At 37.8% G+C, this 18,757-nt stretch overlaps 1 protein-coding gene across 2 annotated transcripts; it reads left to right on the forward strand.

Moving 5' to 3' along the window:
* Positions 1–7,338: 7,338 nt before the first annotated feature.
* DTD2 (D-tyrosyl-tRNA deacylase 2 (putative)) lies at positions 7,339–17,219 on the forward strand. 2 transcript variants are annotated; one of them, XM_017820484.1, is made up of 3 exons: positions 7,339–7,446; positions 13,146–13,215; positions 15,227–17,219. In XM_017820484.1, exons 1-3 carry the CDS (start codon positions 7,339–7,341, stop codon positions 15,550–15,552), a joined length of 504 nt encoding a protein of 167 aa, XP_017675973.1. In that variant the 3' UTR covers positions 15,553–17,219. The 2 variants fall into 2 exon arrangements, with proteins under 2 accessions (XP_017675973.1, XP_017675975.1); XM_017820486.1 differs by lacking the exon at positions 7,339–7,446 and adding an exon at positions 7,786–7,949.
* Positions 17,220–18,757: the final 1,538 nt, after the last annotated feature.

Here is an 18,757-nt window from a genome sequence, read left to right on the forward strand (position 1 = left end):
CAACAGATGCGATTGCATTGCCAAACCTTAAACTGAGAAAAAAATGCAATTGTCAACTTTAGTTTGGTTTTGATAAACGAGGAAGGTCTGGCAGAATTGAGACCAATTTAGTTTGTGTTAATTTTCCTGTGGACATTTTAGTCAGTACAGTCTTTCACAGTCAAGAAGAGATAAAAACCTTATTTAAATTGGCACTAGACTCTTCTGAAGTCAGTCATCAAGTTCTTCAGGCTAATATTGCTTACTACAGTAACAGCGAAGATGTGGCTGATATTACAGCAATTTTTCCTGCCTTAAGGAAGTGGTGCATAAAATTAAGAGATTTATTTTGTTGAATATGCTCTTCTGTAACAAAGGTACATAATTTTTCTTATGTACCTGATAGATAGATATTCCTTGCATGAATGGAATTAATTCAAATTAACAGTGTTTCCATACTTGAAGAAAACACAAAATCAAAGGTTTTGAAAGTATTCTTAATCTTTGCCATATATTTCACAAACATTGAAGGAAAACTGGCATTTTCTTTCTTTTTTCCTATCTTTTTTTTTTTTTTCAGTGATGGAGATAAATTGCAATGATAAGAGTCCCAGGGGCAGAAAGAGTCCTGTTGTGTTAGACATTGTACAAATACAGAATAAAAATGATGGTCACTGTCCTAAAGGCTTCAGTAAACCATTTGACACCACTGATCTGCATCACAGTGACATTCAGCCACAGTTTCTGAAATCATTTTAATTCTGCTTTTCATTCATTTTTCTCAGTAATGAGCTTGTGTTCCACAGGAAGCATTTTTGTTAACATCAGAACCTTGAGCCTAAATGAGTTCTGTGTAGCAAATTAATCTTATTTGACCAATGAGGCTGATTGAAACATTACATCAATTTTTACTTGTTTAGGTGTTATTATTTTTAAAATCTGGTTAATCTAAATCACTTCGGTTTTGTTCCATGGCCATTCAATACTTATCCCATAAATTCCAGTGCACTAGCAGTGCAAGGTATTTCAGAAGGGCACTGATCCACTTTGGGTGCATATGGATCACTTACACAATATGGACCACTTACACTAGCAACTTGCTCCAGAGGTTGGTGTGCAAGGATCAATCTCTGCTGAAAATAAACGTGATTTAGAACACTTATTGTGTCTGTGCAAACTGTTTGAAGCACTATCACATAGAACTGTGAGGCACTCCACCACTGTGGAGCCAGAGCACCAATTCTTGGAACACAATCCTCTGATTAATCCTCAAGTGTGAAGGTAAGTAACTCTTCCTCAGGGTTTTACATTGAGCCAGAGGTTCTTAACTAGTTCTTAACTGCTGAACCAGGACCAAAATTTTTTTGTTAGTGAGACCTGGCCAAAAGTATGTCAGGAACCATTGCAGTGGCCAAGAATATTTCCTGCTATTGATTCTTTCTAGTACAGATATAGCCTAGAGGTTTACCTGAAATTGAGCTCAGTCATTCTCCAAACTCCAGAGTGCATTAGTTAGATCTGTGTTTTCTGTAACAGGAGCTAAAATGTCATATTTGTGCAGGAATTTATTTGTGGGCACAAAAATGAAGGATTTTTTTAATCTGGATATGTCCCTCATTCAGACTGTTATTATGAAGACGATTATTTTTTGTCCTACGGGCAACAGAGTATCCAAGGAAAGATTAAATATCTGTGATATTAAAATATCCCAACTTACAGAGTAATTGTTTTATCCTGTTAATCATAAAAATGTATGCTTCCAGCAGTTCTAAGAATTATCTGTGAAATAAAAAGCTCTTTAAGAAAAAGCTATACCAAATATCATTTTGCTATTCCTTTATAACATCAAATACTGAAGATAAAGTCTTTTACTTCCACTTTGTGACAGCTATTTAGCACCTATTGTAAAAGAAAGAAACTGTGACTCCCTGACAGTTTAAAAAAGCAAAAAACAAAGATTATGCGAAAAATCTTTTCATCATTGCGGTGCTTCTGAGTTATCTAATAATAAACTAATAGTAGCACACCAAATGAGCTCAGAAACATGCATTAAAAAAATCTGTGCTTTGAGAAAGTGTGAAAGTTAAAAATTAAAATACACTTCTTGACACTAGAAGCTCTTTGACATGTTAAGCTACATTGGAAGTCAGGAAGCCACTTATTTCTTACCATGTGGTCTATTATCTTATTTGACTCCATGAATATTCATTAGAATTTACAGTCTTTTATTATTTAGCTCACTGCATTAAACATCTGCTTTTTCCCCCCAAGATCACCTTCTATGTAAGTTGGTTAAAATAATAAAAAGATTATATATATATATATATATATAAATATATAAATAAAACTATTGTATTAGCTGAAACAATCAAAAACCAAAGGCTGATGGTAAATGAAAGTCCTACAGTTGCTATTTGTTCTAAGGGGAGTAAGTTCCCAAAATATAATTTTAAGAAAAGCCCATAGATCAACATCACTGTATCAGTATATGATGGTGTGCTATGGTACAGCATTGCATTGCAATGTTCTCACACTGAAGGGAATAAAATGCCAAAATCTGTCAACCCTGCTTAGCTCACTGAGCTCTGGCAATCTTGTTGAACTATGCTGCAAAAGAGGTTGCTGTGTTCTGGGAACAATAGCTCCAACAACTGATAAATGTCAGACCAAGCATATAATTAGCATGTCCTCAAACTCACCGAGTTTTATCATGACACATGGCAAAATAGCACTTGGGATGACTTCGGAGGTTTGCCATTCAGAGAATTTCCTAATGACTATCATTTGTGTGCATGCTCTCCTGACTAACTAAGGATCAATATGCCTGAGGGGAAAAAATGATTAGGAGCTATGACTCAAGCAGGAAGCTTTTGGCCTGAAGCTGTGGTAAGTTTTACCTTGAAAGTCATCCATATAAATTAAAAAAAAAAAAAATGACATGCAGCCTTATTATGCCTCATACACAACAGTAACTGGAGGGAAGCAGTCCTCCAGGTACAGAGAGAATAATAAATGATCTCTCATACTGTTTATGAAAGGAGCAGAAAAAGCCACATCTTATTCCATGTACATTTTTAATAACATGAGGCTTTTTGCCAACACTCTGATAATGTCACATATGTCATCTATTGAAAACATGGAAGCTCAAGTTTCAGCTCCTAGAAGATATTGACACATTTCTGTCTACAGCAACATCCTCACGTTATCATCAAAATTTCTCACTGAAGAGGAAAAATAAAGGGATTAACTAACAAGAAGAGAGCAGAGATGCAGCAGTGCCCAGGGAAGAGAACAGATTTTATTTCCTTTATGTGGCAGGGGCCATGCATAACAGAGGCCAATAATACATGGGCTGTGGAACACAGCACAAACACTTAGTGGGGAGTCAGAGTCTGCACCAGACCAACCCTGAATAGGACAATAAAGAATGTACGACCTGTGCTCCACTGTGCCTAACCTAAATACCTGCTCCATCAGAAGGAACCCAGTTTGCAACACCCCTCTAGTTTAGTCAGGCATGGGTTAGCTCAGTGGCTTGAAGCAAAGCAGAACCACTGCCTGTTGTGCTGCCAGAGCAGTGCCAGGCTCTGCACTGATGTATGGTCAGCAGCTCCACACAGTGCACAAGAAGCTGAAGCTGACTTTGATCAAAGCTGGCCTGAAGTAAGCAAGTACACTGTGTGTCTTATTTGGATACTTTTTTTTCCCTTAATAGATCCAAATTCTGCTTCTCATATAGAAAAACAGAAATTGTACCTGACAGCATTCACGCCAAATCAGTTATTTTAGTTCATAAATTTAATTAACTTTTGATTACTCTAACACATTTCAATATCTGTTTAGTAATTGTATGCAGGACTAAACAAAACACTAATCTATTTTTAATAGTGTATTCGATTTTTGCTGCATTTTTTAAACACAGATAAAATCAACTGCTCAAATCACAGAATTTTACTTCCACAACAGGAATACCAGCTTTCCCTGTAAACAATTCTGACCTTTGTGGGAACATTAGGTTAGCTTGGCTGGGAGAGCTAAAGAGGTGTACCAACTCTGATGCCACAGAACTGGGGCTGAAGAAGCTTCCTCAGAGTTATGTTGCAAACCAGAAAAATAAAAATCACATTATCATCTCTTCCTCTCAATCATCTTACCCCAGAAGTCTGCAATGGTTATCTTGAATGCTAAACAGATCTGGAGGTCATTTTGGAAGGCAAAGTGAGGGACAGTCTTCACTCTATGTCTTCTCTGGAAGAGCTGTTTCTGGTAGCTGTATACAGGCATTGTGCAATACTTGTGGTCTCTGAGTGACAGGACTGCTATTCCATCTTATTTCTGCTGCCTAACTTGTACTAGGGAAACTCTTTATGCCCTCTTTGCTTTCCTTATTTAAATACCTCCTAGGAAGGAGGATGGTGGTTGGGAGGCAGACGTTTTTCTGACCTTAATGTCTGGACAGTGCTTTGAGTAGAAGAATTCAGTACTAAACAGTCATCATGTGTCTTAGACTGTAAAATGATTCTAACAACACCAGCTAATCCTCTCTGCAGCTACATCACTGTTGAGCAATATCTTGTCTCTTTCAGCTAATTGGCATTTCAGCTAACAATTCTGAGGATTTAGAAAACTTAATTGGGTCTTGAACTAGACTGAGAAACACGCTACAAAAAATAATCACCTATAAGAGCCACAGAACCTATTCTTGCTAACTGTGATGAGGCAAGTAGCTCAAAAAGAGAAGCAAAATAACTTAACTGGGAGAAAAAGAGAAGAAAAATGGATCATCATTCAAACGAAAGTGAAAGACTTGCCTCAGTTCAAGATGTAAGATCATAAATATCACTTCAAAAACAAATCACACTAACATTCTGAGCTGTCTTGTGGTAGCTTAAACATCTTGGACTAAAGATATGCATTTTTTTTTAATTTCTTTGAGGGATTGACCTGTTGTTTCAGTATTGGTGTTTCAGACACCATAGACAAAGGAATAACATCCCAGATACATCTTGTTCTTTCAAAGGTCCAGTCAACTACTGCCCCTGCCAAATGGTACGCAACCCCAGACTTAATCCTAACAACAAAAAAACATCACTAGGGAAAAATTCAATCACTTGTGATCGTTTTGGTACTTAAAGACCTCTAGCATTTCATCCTCATAAAACAGGAGAAAGCCAAGTCCCTGCATAGGTAGAGCTCCCAGCATCCAACCAACTCTTGACAAAAGTATTCATTCCAAATATGCATAGAATCATAGAATATGCTGAGTTGGAAGGGACCCATCAGGATCATCGAGTCCAACACCCGGCCCTGTGCAGGACACCCCAAGAATCACACCATATGCCTAAGAGTGTTCTCTAAACCCTTCTTGAACTCAGACACATGACCATTCACACAAAGGGTAAGAAAAAACACACGGCCACTGAAATTTGCAAGACTGCAATCTGCGCCTCTGAAAGAGAACTGATGTAAAAATAACCACAAATATCTTCTGGTACCATTTCCAAAATACCTGCTTTCTGCTCCAGTGACAACAAGCAGAGAGGATACAGGAAATATTCTAAGTCAAATCCAAAACATGTAGCAAAATGTCTTTATATAGTAACTGACAAAAATATCAATATATTTTATGCATGGATATACTCTTTAGATGCCAAGAGGTGTTTTTCTATACAAAACCCACAATCAAATTCACACCTAAATTTAACCAACAAATTTACTATCATTCTTGGGCGTACAAAGAGAGACCCTTAATCTAATGATAGACTCTTAAGATTAAAAAATTTCAAGATGTGGCGAATTAATTTGGCTTCCCAAGGAAAATATTACATAATTCCACCAAGAATCCATGAATAAATGATGATGTCAAACAATTTTTTCTATGTACTGTTTCACAGGCATTTGTGTTGAAACTTGCACATGAATAAATGTTTGCCATCACATCCTGGTGTAAATAATGCCCCTGCACCAAAAAAACAATCAATATCCTTATATATTAATATTCCTTTATAATCTGATTACATAATTTGCTCAGACTGTAGTAAAATCCATTTTACTTAACAATCCATTTATATTGCAAATATATATGGAAAACCTCTCTCATTTTAAATGGATTTCTACCTCATTAAACTCTTCTTAATGAGACTGGAGATACAGCTTTCAAGTAAATGAACAGAAGGTATTTTAAATAAAATTAGTTTAGTTTAAATAAAAACAGCTCATACTTTACAATACCCTACAGCTAGCAAAAATGAGCTACTTTATACACTAACCACATAGTGCAATTTCGTGCTCTTCCATGAAAGTTTGCTTTGGGAAGAGCAACCTCACTGAACACTCATTAAAGAATCTTATTTTAAAATGACAGACAGAAGACGAATATATCCCTCTGTGTGATATTGACTATTCACAAGTGCATATTGACCCTTGCTCTGCAATAGTAATCTTTGGTAATCTTACTCTATGATTGAGGCCAGGTAGTAAGATTCAGCTTCTTACTCACACTGCTACATATTAAATATTTTTCTTCCTTTTTTTTAAACATAATTGTAAAAATAAAAACTTGTCTTAAAATTAAGAGAGATGCTGAATTCTTCATCATTCTATCCTGATTTCAATGAAGCCAGTATTAGTCAAAACTTGTCGCTGTCAAAATTCACAGATGGGAGGAAGACACAACTCTTTCAGTTTTGGAGCTGTTCAAGGAGTATCAGGCTATGTAGCCCAAGATCTGGAAGATAATAAAAGAAGCAGTTACAATACTTTAACTTTTCCCACTAGCAGTGGAATCTCATTTCAAAACTATGCACTTTTTTCCCCAGATGATTTTAATCACTAGCTATCAAGATCCCTTTTAACTGCATTTATGTTCCCTCTGCCTCAGTGCAGTATCATTGAAGATAAATGATCCAACTTGATAGATTCTTCTCAGTCACCTGAAACACAAACATTGTTTTTAATGAAGTAACAAACAATATTCACCTTTTTTTTCATGCATAAACTATACAGTGTATTTCACTTATCACAAGCATGTAACATTTCCCCACCAGAAGACAAGCAGATCTGTCATTTCTCATCAAAACAAGAAACCACTTCCTGGTAGCTGACGGTCATAGTAAGTTCAGCTGTAGCAATACTTTGATTCGTTCTGTTCCAAAGGCTGTATCCCTGCTGCCAGCCCTCTCCACAGACGTCACCGTCAGATCAGAAGCCCCCATTTTACCCCCTGCAGAAGCCCGCCCGCCCCCTTTCTGTGGCCACACTCCCTCTCCAGCCCCGCCGGCACCGCCGGGAGCGCCTCTCTTGCGGTGCCGGGAGGGCGGGACCCGGGGCCGCCCCCGCCCCCAGCGCTGCGGGCCCGCCATGGCGGCGGCGCGGCCGGCGCGGGCCCGGGCGCTGCTGCAGCAGAGCGTGTCCGCCCGGCTGCAGGTGCGGCCGCCCGAGCGCGGCGCCGAGGCCCAGTGGGTGGAGGTAACGTGGGCTGTGGGCCGCCCCCTCGGCATCGCCCCTTCTCCGCTCGGCTCGGGGCCGCTCGGGGCCGTTCCGGGCCGGGCACCGGGAGAACGGTCCATCCCCTGGGCGCGTGCGCCGCCGGGAAGCGAGGGTGGGCGTTTACAGAGATTTGAGGAAAATCCCCCCTCTTCCTTTTCCGGGCTCAGCTTCCTTTCAGACACCTTTCTTACCCTGTCCCTGGTTTTCGCTCTCGAGCCCTTTCCTCACCCTCTCGTTATCACCCAAGGTTACGCTCAGCCCCTTCAGCGGAGGGACTGAGCAGCGCAGCAGGCTGAGTCCGGTGCACGGCCGTTTGGCCCTGCTGCTCCTTCCCTTTCCCTGTGCTCCAGCAGAGGTTTTCCGCAGGCTGTAGTCCCTTCGGGAGCATGGCTGCTCAACCACACAACACCTCCTTCTCCTCTGGCCGTGTTGTTCCTTCTTTTCTTGGATACACTTTCACAGAGGCACCAGAACCTTGGCTGGTGGGCTCAGCTGCCGGCTTTGTTTATTGTGTGATAGTGTGCACTTGGAGAGGAAAGGGCAATGGGGCTATGGTAGCAGTAGTTCTGATGTTGGGGTTTTTTTAACAGACCACTAACTAAAAATGAAACTTAGGGTGTAGACAACTACACAGGTTGAGGGAAATGTATTTTCCTCATATTCCTCCCATGGTCCTGCTGGGAGAGGTAGGTAGCTCTGCAGACTCTTTGGGCTAAGTGCTGTGCATACAGCCCGGGGCTCTTTACCAAAGCATGAAGGCTGCCCTGTCCTGCTGTAGGTGTCACTGATTATGGGTTACCTACAGTAGAATAACTCATCTACACTGGTGTCAACTATTTAGCCCTTGGGTTGGTCAACTATTTAGCCCTTTACACATGTAGCATGTGTAAAGGGTTAATGAGTTCATTCAACAAATCTGAAAAGAGTTCACTGTTTATCTTTCACCTTATCCTTAAAAATTCTCTCTCCTTGTTCAGAAGGGGCAGATGGATCCATAAGACCTGCAGCATGGTCTGGGAAACCAGAATGTTTGGCTGAAGTGCATCTGTGTGTATTGCAGCATAAATTACTATAGGAAAAATAAGCTATTTCTAGCTTGCTAATCTCAGAAGTAGTTGTACATCTAGTAATTAACAGCAGAACTGTAATTTTGCTAGCTATCTTTTAAACTGTCTGAAAAGAGTTTGAAGTTGTTATAGTTGAGAGATATGAGTAACTGTTACAAGGGGGTTTGCGGTTTACATCTCTTATTTGAAGTTTTTAACAGATTCAGCAAAAATCTCTGGGAAAGTAATAGAAAGCACTAAAGGAATCTGCAAGAGATTGGGGTGATCTCAGCAGCAGCAGATTATTTTTTGGACATGAACCTTACTCATATTTGTCATGGGTACTTAGGAGTCTTTCTTGGCTACCTCGGGCTTTTTAAGAGAAGTCACTATGCAGGAAAAACAACTGGGAAGTGATACTTTCTTTAGTATGGCTACTGTAGAGGTCATTAGAAGGAAACTGCTGCTGATGTTTTGTGGTAGGGTAATGTTACTCCCTATATATGTATGTCAATGCAAAAATAAAAAATATAGGTCTCATCGACTACTATTTACATGAACCAGTGTGTTCCTGATGTTTTATAACAACTTAAAAGTAGGTCCTCACCTTGAGACATTTCTAGCATACTATAAATATTATGTGGGTGGCTTTGAATAGCTGCTGAGCTGTAGGAGACCCCTGTAGGTACTTTTGGAGATTCGGAGCAGATGTTCTTTATCTGCAAAAAGGTTGGGAGTGTACTCTATACTTACACGTGAATCACTGCCTTCATTGTGTTTTCATGATTGAGTTTTTTGGTCCTGTTGAGAATTACTGGGAATTGGATGTCTTGTTTATGGAGAAATGTTGGTTAGATAACCTCCATAAAAAGCTAATGTGTACAGCAAAATACTTAGGAAAAAAAGGAATTCTCCTTTTAAAGGTAGAGTGGAAATAAGGTGTGGTTTGGTGTATTTCACAACTCTGGGGGAAAAGAAATGTAAGATGAATATTCAGCTAAAATGAAAACTGCCTTTTCTTTATCGTCTTTCCCTTGATTTGTCTTCTGGTTAATATAGCAAAAAGAGGTGCAAAGTACCAGGCACAGACTTGTTCTGTGACCTGTGGCAGATGATGTAATCTCTCTTTACTGCAGCTGAATATGAGAAATATGAAGAAATCTTCCCACAGGGTAGCAAATCTAAACTTGAAGTGGAAATGTCAAAGAATAATTAATGCAAGTTTCACAAACTGGCTTTCTAAAGATTAAAAGTATCTCTGTTTTCATTATCCACTGCAATTTCCTGGGGAAAAAAAATTAAAAAAAGTAGAGTTGAGATAATATTTTACAGAATATATTTTGGTTTTCCTAATAATATCCTTAAAAATTCAGATGGATGTATTTAGTAAGGAGGATGAGGAACGAGTCAGTTATTTGTTTTTTTCCTGCAAAAGAGCTAAAAAGCAGCATTTTGGAGGCAGCATTACAACGGCTGGCTGTATGGCCTAAGGGCTGGGTACTTCAGCCTTTCATAATTCAGGTTGCCTGATCTGATGATTACTTAGGACAGTTGTATAATAAATGCCAGTGTTGCAAAGTGACTTGCTTTGTTGGTTTATTTATGTAGGCACTTTACTGATAACAGTAAATCCACATAGAGCACAACTTCCCTGTCCAGCTGCCTACGTGTCACTGTGTAAATTCTTGCAGTGGCTGTTTGCACATCAGTGTGTTGACTATATGACCATCTTATTTGTGTTATTTTACTTGGTTTTTTGTACTATGGAAAGCAGATAGATTACAGGGGACCTTCAGCAGTGGCAATGGTTTTGCTTTGATTCAAAAGGTTTACACGTTCCCATTTGTAAGGTAACACATACACAGGTATTCTTCCCAAGAATGCCAAGGCAGCGGAAGGATTAAAAAAAAAGGTTTATTTCAGATGCAAAGACTACTTCTTAACGATGCCACACACACTGGGCCCCAGGGTAAAAAAAGGCAATGCCCTACCTTCTCCAAGGCTTTTTCTATCTTCTCTCTCTTCTCCCCACCCTACCTCTGGCCCTAGGACGCCTTGTACATGTGTGCAAACATGTTATCTCTCTGCATACCAGAGAGAGAGAGAGCTTGCTCACAGCTTCTCCCTGCAACTTTCTCTGAAATGCTGAAGGAAGGAAAAAAAAAAATCTAACCTGTTTGAGAAGGCATTCTGCAGTCTTCCTAAGTGAAACAAGTTCTGGCTTTCCATTAAAAATTCTTGCACAGTTGCACCGATCCCTACACCATTCCTTACACTCATGATGAGCAAAAGTCTCAGGACACCTGAAACACTGATATAAGATCACTGATATACGTTATTATTAGGTTTGCTCTTGTAATGTCATTCAATTTTACATCTTCTATTGAATTAAGAAACAGAGTAAGAACAAAGTAACACCTAACAAGAGGTTAAAACATGGCTGCACATGTGTTGAAAATAGTGTTCAACCACAGTTTTCAGTCATAGTTGAAACCGTAAGTTTCAGCTTACAAATACTTGAATGGTTTTTAACTATATCATGGTTGAGAAACGGTCTAGAAGACCATAAACATGCAATACAAATAGAAACATCCTCTGGAACCTTTAACTTGTCTCTGAATTAATTGTCTTTTCGTTTAACCTCCTGTATCTCTAATTTTCCTCAATATGCATGTTTCATCTTGTGATAAATTGGATATTCAAAACCAGGCATGAAATAATGATAGAAGCTGGGAAAATGATGAATGTTGTTACTTAATCTTTAGCTGTCAGGCCATAGGACTTGGAGGCGTCACTTTATTTTCTCTTTTGTCTCTTTAAATGAGACGTTTGCAGAATATTGTTACTTCTGTAAGTGAGACTGTGCAAAAAAAAGACTATCACAAGTTCCAGAAATAAAATTATTCTCTGGGATGTGTGCTATATCATGGCATCGCTTATTTCTAATGCCATGGCCAGAAGTGTACAATGTAAATGCATTTGGCCTATTTCATCACAAACAGATTTATTAGTAGGTATGTGTGCATTGTTATTATCTATTAATATCCTCGCCCTAGTCTGTTTCGGGAGTTAATATTTAGCTAAACATGTAAGGATGTGTAATGTTTGGCAGTCTGCATTTCTCTCTTTGAGCAGATGGTTTGAAACGTCATTTGAGGTTCAGGCCATCAAATTTGTTACAGTGTTTGTGAAATGTGGCAGTCATTTGGGAACACGTATAATATTCTCTAGTGGTCAAAATGAGTTTTGAAAGGAGCCATTTAAAGCGTTTGAAAGTTTCTTAGCATGTGACATTTTGACTACAAAGAGCATTCTCTTTTTTCAGAAGTTAGTCACTAAAAACATAGTTGAGAAAGCATAGCTTTTCTTAGTCATTGCTGTGAGCATTTTGTTTAATCTCTGCAATAACAAAGGGATAAAATCTTATGTGTATAGCTAAGTTTTCTTAACCAAAAACCTTTATCTTTTAGAGAAAAGGGGAAAGAAAAACAAATAAAAGAGAGGAAAAATTAAATAACGGTATTTTTTAGAAACTCTTCACATTTCCTATCTTTTTGCTTTGATAATGTTGATTAGTGACTCCTTCCTGTCCCAATCTATTTAACATCTCTTCAGTGGTATTTAGTAAGCTGACATCTATCTTTCTTCTAACAAAAATATTAAGATGCTTATTCTTGACAAAGCAGTGGGGAGGTTTTGTTATATACTGTATGTCTGTGGATATTGTATGCCTTTCGGGGGGTTTTCCTGAAGAAGTTAAACCATTCAGGTGTACTTGTGCATGAGACAGTTAAACTATTCAGATGTACTTCTGCATTGACTGCAGAGCCTATCAGTTTGTCTTAATAAAGCACAGGTTATTGCACATGCATACCTTGAGAACTAACCAAGAGAACAGAAAAGCCACACAAGAATTTTCCTGTGCTAATTCTTCCCTCACCTACATAGTTCTTACAAGTAGTCTCTCTGAATGCTAAGGAAGTGGCATATCCTTTACTCTGGGTTTATCAATCAGGGGAAGGGTTCTCTTTCACCAGTAAGATATTACACAAGCTGATAAATAATATTTTGGACAACTTAATAATATTCTGAACAACTTCACAGATGTTGGTCATCGTATTTAAATCGTTAATTATCAGACTGTGTGGTTTTTTTCAGAATTATGTTGTGCTAGATTACTTTTAACACCAGAATAAAATTTAGTTCGCTGACAAGTCCTGTGGTGTTTGTTATGCTTCATAATTGGAAATAAACTTGAAAATTATTTTAGCCCTATGTTTGATAGCAAAAAAAAAGCCAAAATTATTTCCTATGCTGGATTTAAGTACAAAAATTCGTCTTGTCACCTTGTCTGTGTTAATACTTTACATTGTACATTTCAACTAAATTCGGCTTCACATGGACCTAATAAATTGGCTTACTTGTATGTAGAAGCATTGTGCAGATAATCAGCATATACCTTATAAGCTTCCAGAGCATGTAAACTTAATGTCTGAAGCTTTACAAAATAACTAAAATTATTCTCATAACCTTTTTTTGTTGTGTTGTTTTTTGATTTTTGATACCAGTTTTTGTAAATATGCGTTGTGGACAATGAGAAATATTGACATAGGTTTCTGTAATCTTTTATAGATCCAAAGAGGGCTTGTTATCTACATATGCTTCTTCAAAGATGCTGATGAGGATCTCATTCCAAAAATTGGTATGATATAACCCTTCTAAATTCTTGTATTTGAAAAAGAAGAAAAGCTGTAGAGGCAGAGAAGGCAGCAACTATTTGGACAAGTAGAAGTCAAGAAACCATGAGATGGCATCATTCTAAATCAATCACCTGCCTAAAAGAACAGTTTGGTCTGTCTTGTTTCTTTTGACAGTTGTCCATGCCTCTCACTCTGTCCATCTGCTCAGGACTAACTTAGAAAATCAATTCCCATGATGATAACCTTCTAGGAAACAGAGAAAATGCTGTACCTGCTATTTAACATATTACTTGTATCAGGCAAAAGGTTCAGTCCAGGACAGAACTGAATTTCAAATAGTTCATGGCTTGATTTGCTAAGTATTTTGACACTGATCACACTGTATGTGCAGGATATTTAAGATTACAGCCAGTAGAGGGAGCTGAGCGGATGACTAGACAGTGTCCTTCCCATCTCCTTTCAGTAGTACTATATACACTAGGAGTATTTTTAGAGCAGTTTTCTGGTTCAAAAGTGATAACAGCAATATCTGCAGTTCTTGCCCTCTTTTCCACATGCACCTTAACATTTACATAAAAGCAGAGAAGATGCTGTGGATCAGGTCAAATGGTAGTGATTTCTGTCTTCACCCACTGCTGTTTTGGCTTGAATTTTTTGTTTGTTTTTGGTTTGTTGTTGGGGTTTTTTCCCACTTTTATGTCATTTCTTCTCCCTCCTTTCCTCCATCAGTAGCACTGGATCACCTGGAAAAATATGTGATGCCATGTATTCCAGATAAAAATACCCCTTTTCTTTTCTGTGGCTGGCTGATATTAGTGATTTGGCAAAAGATTGTGTAATGATAGTCTATTCCAGGCTAATGGCCGGGCCCAGCAGTGCACAAGTACAGGTGCTATTGAAAATGCTGAGAGGAGCTGCTGTGGGGTTCTCCTTGGTCTTGGAGGGCACAGTCTTTCTGAGATGCTAAATAAAGTTGAAATATTTGGGTATATTTAAATATATGTGAAAATTTATTTTGTGCTTGTGAGAGTTTCATGAGAATGTTACTTGAGAATAATTACATTTCCAGCCGTGGGGCAGCTGAAACAGGCCAGAAAAAGAAAATTGTGTTTCTTATGAGGAGATTCATGTATGACTATCCTCCTCGAGTGCCTGGTTTACAGCATATTGTTCCTAAATATATTTTGAATCTGTTTAAATGCGTGGTTTTGGTTCCTGAATCACAACTCAGCTCTTTTTGCTTTGAACATTAAACATGGAGGCATAACTAGTATCCTCACAGCCTTTACAGAGTTTGAGGAAGTTTTGGGGTAATGATTTGATTTGTTATATAAACATGGAAAATCTAATGTTAGTAAATGTATTGATTTTATTTGCAAGTTTATATATTCTGGTTTATAAGGCAAATTGCATCTGACCTTCCTGCCCAGTTCCTTTCTCAAAAGACAAACTGACCCCTGCACATCTCCAAGTGGAATGCTGAAGGACTCTCACTCCATTTGAGACCGAACTGTGGAGCTGTGCCTTCAGCACAGATCATTGCTGGGTCCTGCTGCAAACTACTCCAACCAGTGTGAAAAGACAGTCAGGGCACAAAGCTCTCCAAAGTGCACTGAGGATGGTGTTGTCTCCTACAATGTGTAGTGTTGTGCACATGCTGCCTATTTGAGTATCAGAAAATTTAGTAGGGCCATTATGTGCACCCTTCTCTGGGTTCTTTTTGGGGTGTCAAACTAGAATCTACTTGAGGATTTTAGATAGCAAATCACTTCCCCCAAAAATAAAACTTTAGACATCTGATGTTAATATACATATCCTTAACATTCCTCACAATACTCGGACATATTAGTTGGTTAATAGTATTTATTGACTGTCCATATTTCATTTAATTAATAAACAGTTTCTTTTACTTGAGTAGTTTGTCACACATCAAAATACTTTTTGAATCTTGTTTATGATGTCCTGTTTAACTTACTTCAGTTATACTAACTCTTATTTTATTTTTATTTGCAGTCAATATGCTGTTGAATGTTAAATTAAGTGAAAATGAAAACGGCGAGTTCGTTTCTGTTCTTGATTTACCAGGCGATGTACTTATCATACCTCAAGCTACCCTAGGCGGTAAACCAAAGGGAAGAAAGATGCAGTACCATGCAAACATTGAAAAAGAAAAAGGGTTGGAACTTTATTCTCAGTTCGTGACTTTGTGTGAGAAAGAACTGGCTGCCAATTCCAAATGCGTGGAAGCAGGTGTTCATGTCAAGCATGGCACATACGGAAACAGGCAGGTGTTAAAACTGGATACAAATGGACCTTACACTCATCTGATTGAATTTTGAAAAAATAAATTGTATCTCAGATACAGTACTGGTGTCTTTTTTTCTCCCTTCCTAAGAATTAATGTGCTTGAATGCTTTGGGAGATAGATACAGTGTAAAAAGGTACTGGTGTTGCCAATGCCATTGAATACAAGGATGCCTGAGACTGCTTTGCTATAATGAGTATCCATTTTATGCTCATATGCATCTGAAGTGTGCTCAAAATAATTGTTAATATTGATCCAATAATTTGAAAGGTTTATTAACAAAAATGGGATAATGCATTTGTTTCTTACTAAAAAATAATGAAGTGTTTCATGTATAGCTTGAGTAAGTGGTTTATAGATTAGAAAAAAGAATACTGTACATGTACTTATGTTTCCAGATTTCCTGAGTCAGTTTTTGCCTTTCTGTTTTCTAACTATAAAATGGCAATGCTTTCTAACTAGCCAATACATAGAAAACACAAAATCACTGAATTTTTAGCCTTTTAGAGAGTAGGTACTGAATAAGAAAGTCCATCCTCCTCATCGAGAGTGTGTAGGGCTGGAAGACTTAAGGTAGTACTGGGCTGCTCATGGGCTATGTAGGGAAGAATAAGTGAGGCACATCAAGAAACCAGCAGTACCACTGAATTGCTTTCTTGAAGTTTGCGTTCTGAAATCTCTGATGTGTTTTGATAGGCTGCTTGCTATAGCTTGGTCTGTGTCCTTGTTACTGCGGTCTTGCTGTCTACTCAATTCTTTCATAACAGAGCCTCGGGAAAAGAACAGAAACATTCAAATGAAAACAAAAGTAAAGATGGTACATTGTATGCAGCCATCTCATTGTTCCCACTGCCCCTATTGCTTCCTTCAGGCTTTTTTTCTATTGAATCTGCCAGGCAGAGACTAGTTTTCATTTTATAGACAGTGTTGGTACATTTGGGGCCCCATTCCCAGCTGACTCCCTATGCAGTACTGTTATAAACATTATTAACAGATGGGGTTAAGAAGCTGTAATGGGAAATTCTCTCTTGTAAGGCAGTGAGAACAGAACAGCTGTATTAAAATGTGGCAAATTCAAAACTGATTCAAATATGCTTATCCTGTGAGTCAAGTTTCTCTTTTACTGCAGCATTATGGCTTAGAAGGATTCAAAGTGAAATTAGACATTTATATGGTTTGCAATAATTATCCAAAATTGCCATTTAATTAACAAATTATTCTGGAAAAGACCTAAAACCTCATGGATGATGAGGTTACCAGCTTGTACAATCCTAACTTGTAGGTCAGTAGTTACAAAATTCTGTCCTTATCTTTATTTTTGTAAAAAAACATTACTGAATGTGTAATCCGCAGACTCAAAGTTATGTCATTAGAATGACATTTTTTTTTAACAGATACAAAGCTTGTAGTTTTGATAAGAGAGTAATGAGATTTTTTTCAGATTACATAATATATGATTAATAATTACAAAATACATAAGGATGCTGAATTCCTGGCAACTGACACTCTCAGAGTTGAAAGCAACCATTTACACAAATGGCCTGGAAATATTAGCTATTAGGTCCCAAATGATATGTTTATTCATTAATAATTAACAGTTGTGATAGACACAATATGAGTTATGTTCTCAGTTCCTACTAGCAACATTTAACTAAGATTGTCTTGATATGAATAACTAATAGAAATTCATTTTAATCTGTGTGTGTGGTAAAACATTTTTATTCCTCTTTCTTCTGGAGGTCAAATCCTAAAAAGTGCTGACTTTACGGGACTTTCACAGACTTTACAGGAATTGTGGGTATTTAATATATCTCAAGAATTGATCCTTTGAGGTATAATACGAAGTCTGCAGTTTTAAATTTTTTTTCTGTCTCCAGAAAGATCTTTGGCAGCCTGGCAATTCATTCTCTATATTTCAAGAACTCTGTGAGTTCTAAGAGGGATAGGCTTGAAAATGTTTAGTGAAAAACAGACTTAAAACAAAACTCCATCTCATATAAAGCACATAAAATTGAATATATATTTTGGTTGATCTTAGGACCAGACAGAACTCTATAATTTCTGTTACAAGGTGGATATTTTTGTATTATCTGCCCATTTCTGATTTACTTTTGTAACCATCTTGGAATACTGATTTCTGCCGTCTTCTGCTCCAACGATTGGCAGCTCGTTGAATATTGTGCCCTTTGTACTGCTTTATTTATATCTACTATTGATTCACAATCCATTTTCTGAAAGAAGCCATTTCTGAATAACATACTGGACTGTACTGATGAAAAAATCAATTAAAATTACTTTTTCAAAGCCAAATGTTCATTTCTTTCTGCCGTGAATATATGCTTTAAACAGATGATCTGACACAGCTTTAAATAGTTTCTATTCTGGGACTAGACAACCTCAAATAATTATCCTGTTCTATACTTATAGACCATCTATTGGAAGATGCTTAATATTCCCCACTTCCTTGAAATAACTTATAAAGTCAGGAGTCATCCTTATGCTATTATGCCTTCAATTCAACTGTCATACGGTAATTCCAGTATCGAGTTTTTGCAACCATGTTTGCAGCATACACACCCAGTGTGTCTAAACTGAATGTGTGTGGACTATGAACTGGGCTCATAAAAATTTACTAATGCTTTCAGGTGCAATAGCTTGTTTTTTAGTCAGCAGTATTCCTGCTTCCTTCCCATGCCCTTTCTGGAAATTTTTACCTTTGCTATTACATACAGCATGCAACATAAGAATTTACAACATACAAATGTTAATCCAGAATTGGAAGTTAATAAACAGTGTGTAGACCAGTAATACTAATAACACTGCTGCAACTGTATTGCTATTGCTAGTAACAGTCAGTAGGCTTTATCACAAGTGTTACAAGACCTCAGGATGGAGGCTTATCACACATGCTTTATCTGAACTTTCCTTAGTCTTCTCAGAGCTTTGCTTTTACTTGATTTAGCTGTAACAACAATTTTTCTAAGGGCAGGGGACTGTGGCTGATTTGTTTTACTTTTGCGTTGTATGCTGAAACAGCAGTTGTTATATAGATATTAATACTAAGTAGTTATTCTGTGTAGAATGATATTTTTATGACTCTAACATAATGTTACAGTGTACAAAACAGCACCAGCCTTGAGAAGTGAAGACACTGATGGCAGTGTAAAGTAGAGGCAGGGGATGGTAAGAGATGGGGCACAGACTGTCACTGGGGTCCCCAAGGCTATAAACTTTCCAAT

Source organism: Lepidothrix coronata, unplaced genomic scaffold (genome assembly GCF_001604755.1).
Source record: "Lepidothrix coronata isolate B3197 unplaced genomic scaffold, Lepidothrix_coronata-1.0 Scaffold83, whole genome shotgun sequence".
Classification (NCBI taxonomy): Eukaryota; Metazoa; Chordata; class Aves; order Passeriformes; family Pipridae; genus Lepidothrix; species Lepidothrix coronata.

Excerpts from the sequence above, each read along its gene's own strand:
- DTD2 (XM_017820484.1), top strand. The coding sequence starts at position 7,339 with ATGGCGGCGGCGCGGCCGGCGCGGGCCCGGGCGCTGCTGCAGCAGAGC. Across the intron at positions 7,447-13,145 it reads CCGAGGCCCAGTGGGTGGAG|ATCCAAAGAGGGCTTGTTAT; the intron begins GTAACGTGGGCT and ends AATCTTTTATAG. Across the intron at positions 13,216-15,226 it reads GGATCTCATTCCAAAAATTG|TCAATATGCTGTTGAATGTT; the intron begins GTATGATATAAC and ends TTTTATTTGCAG.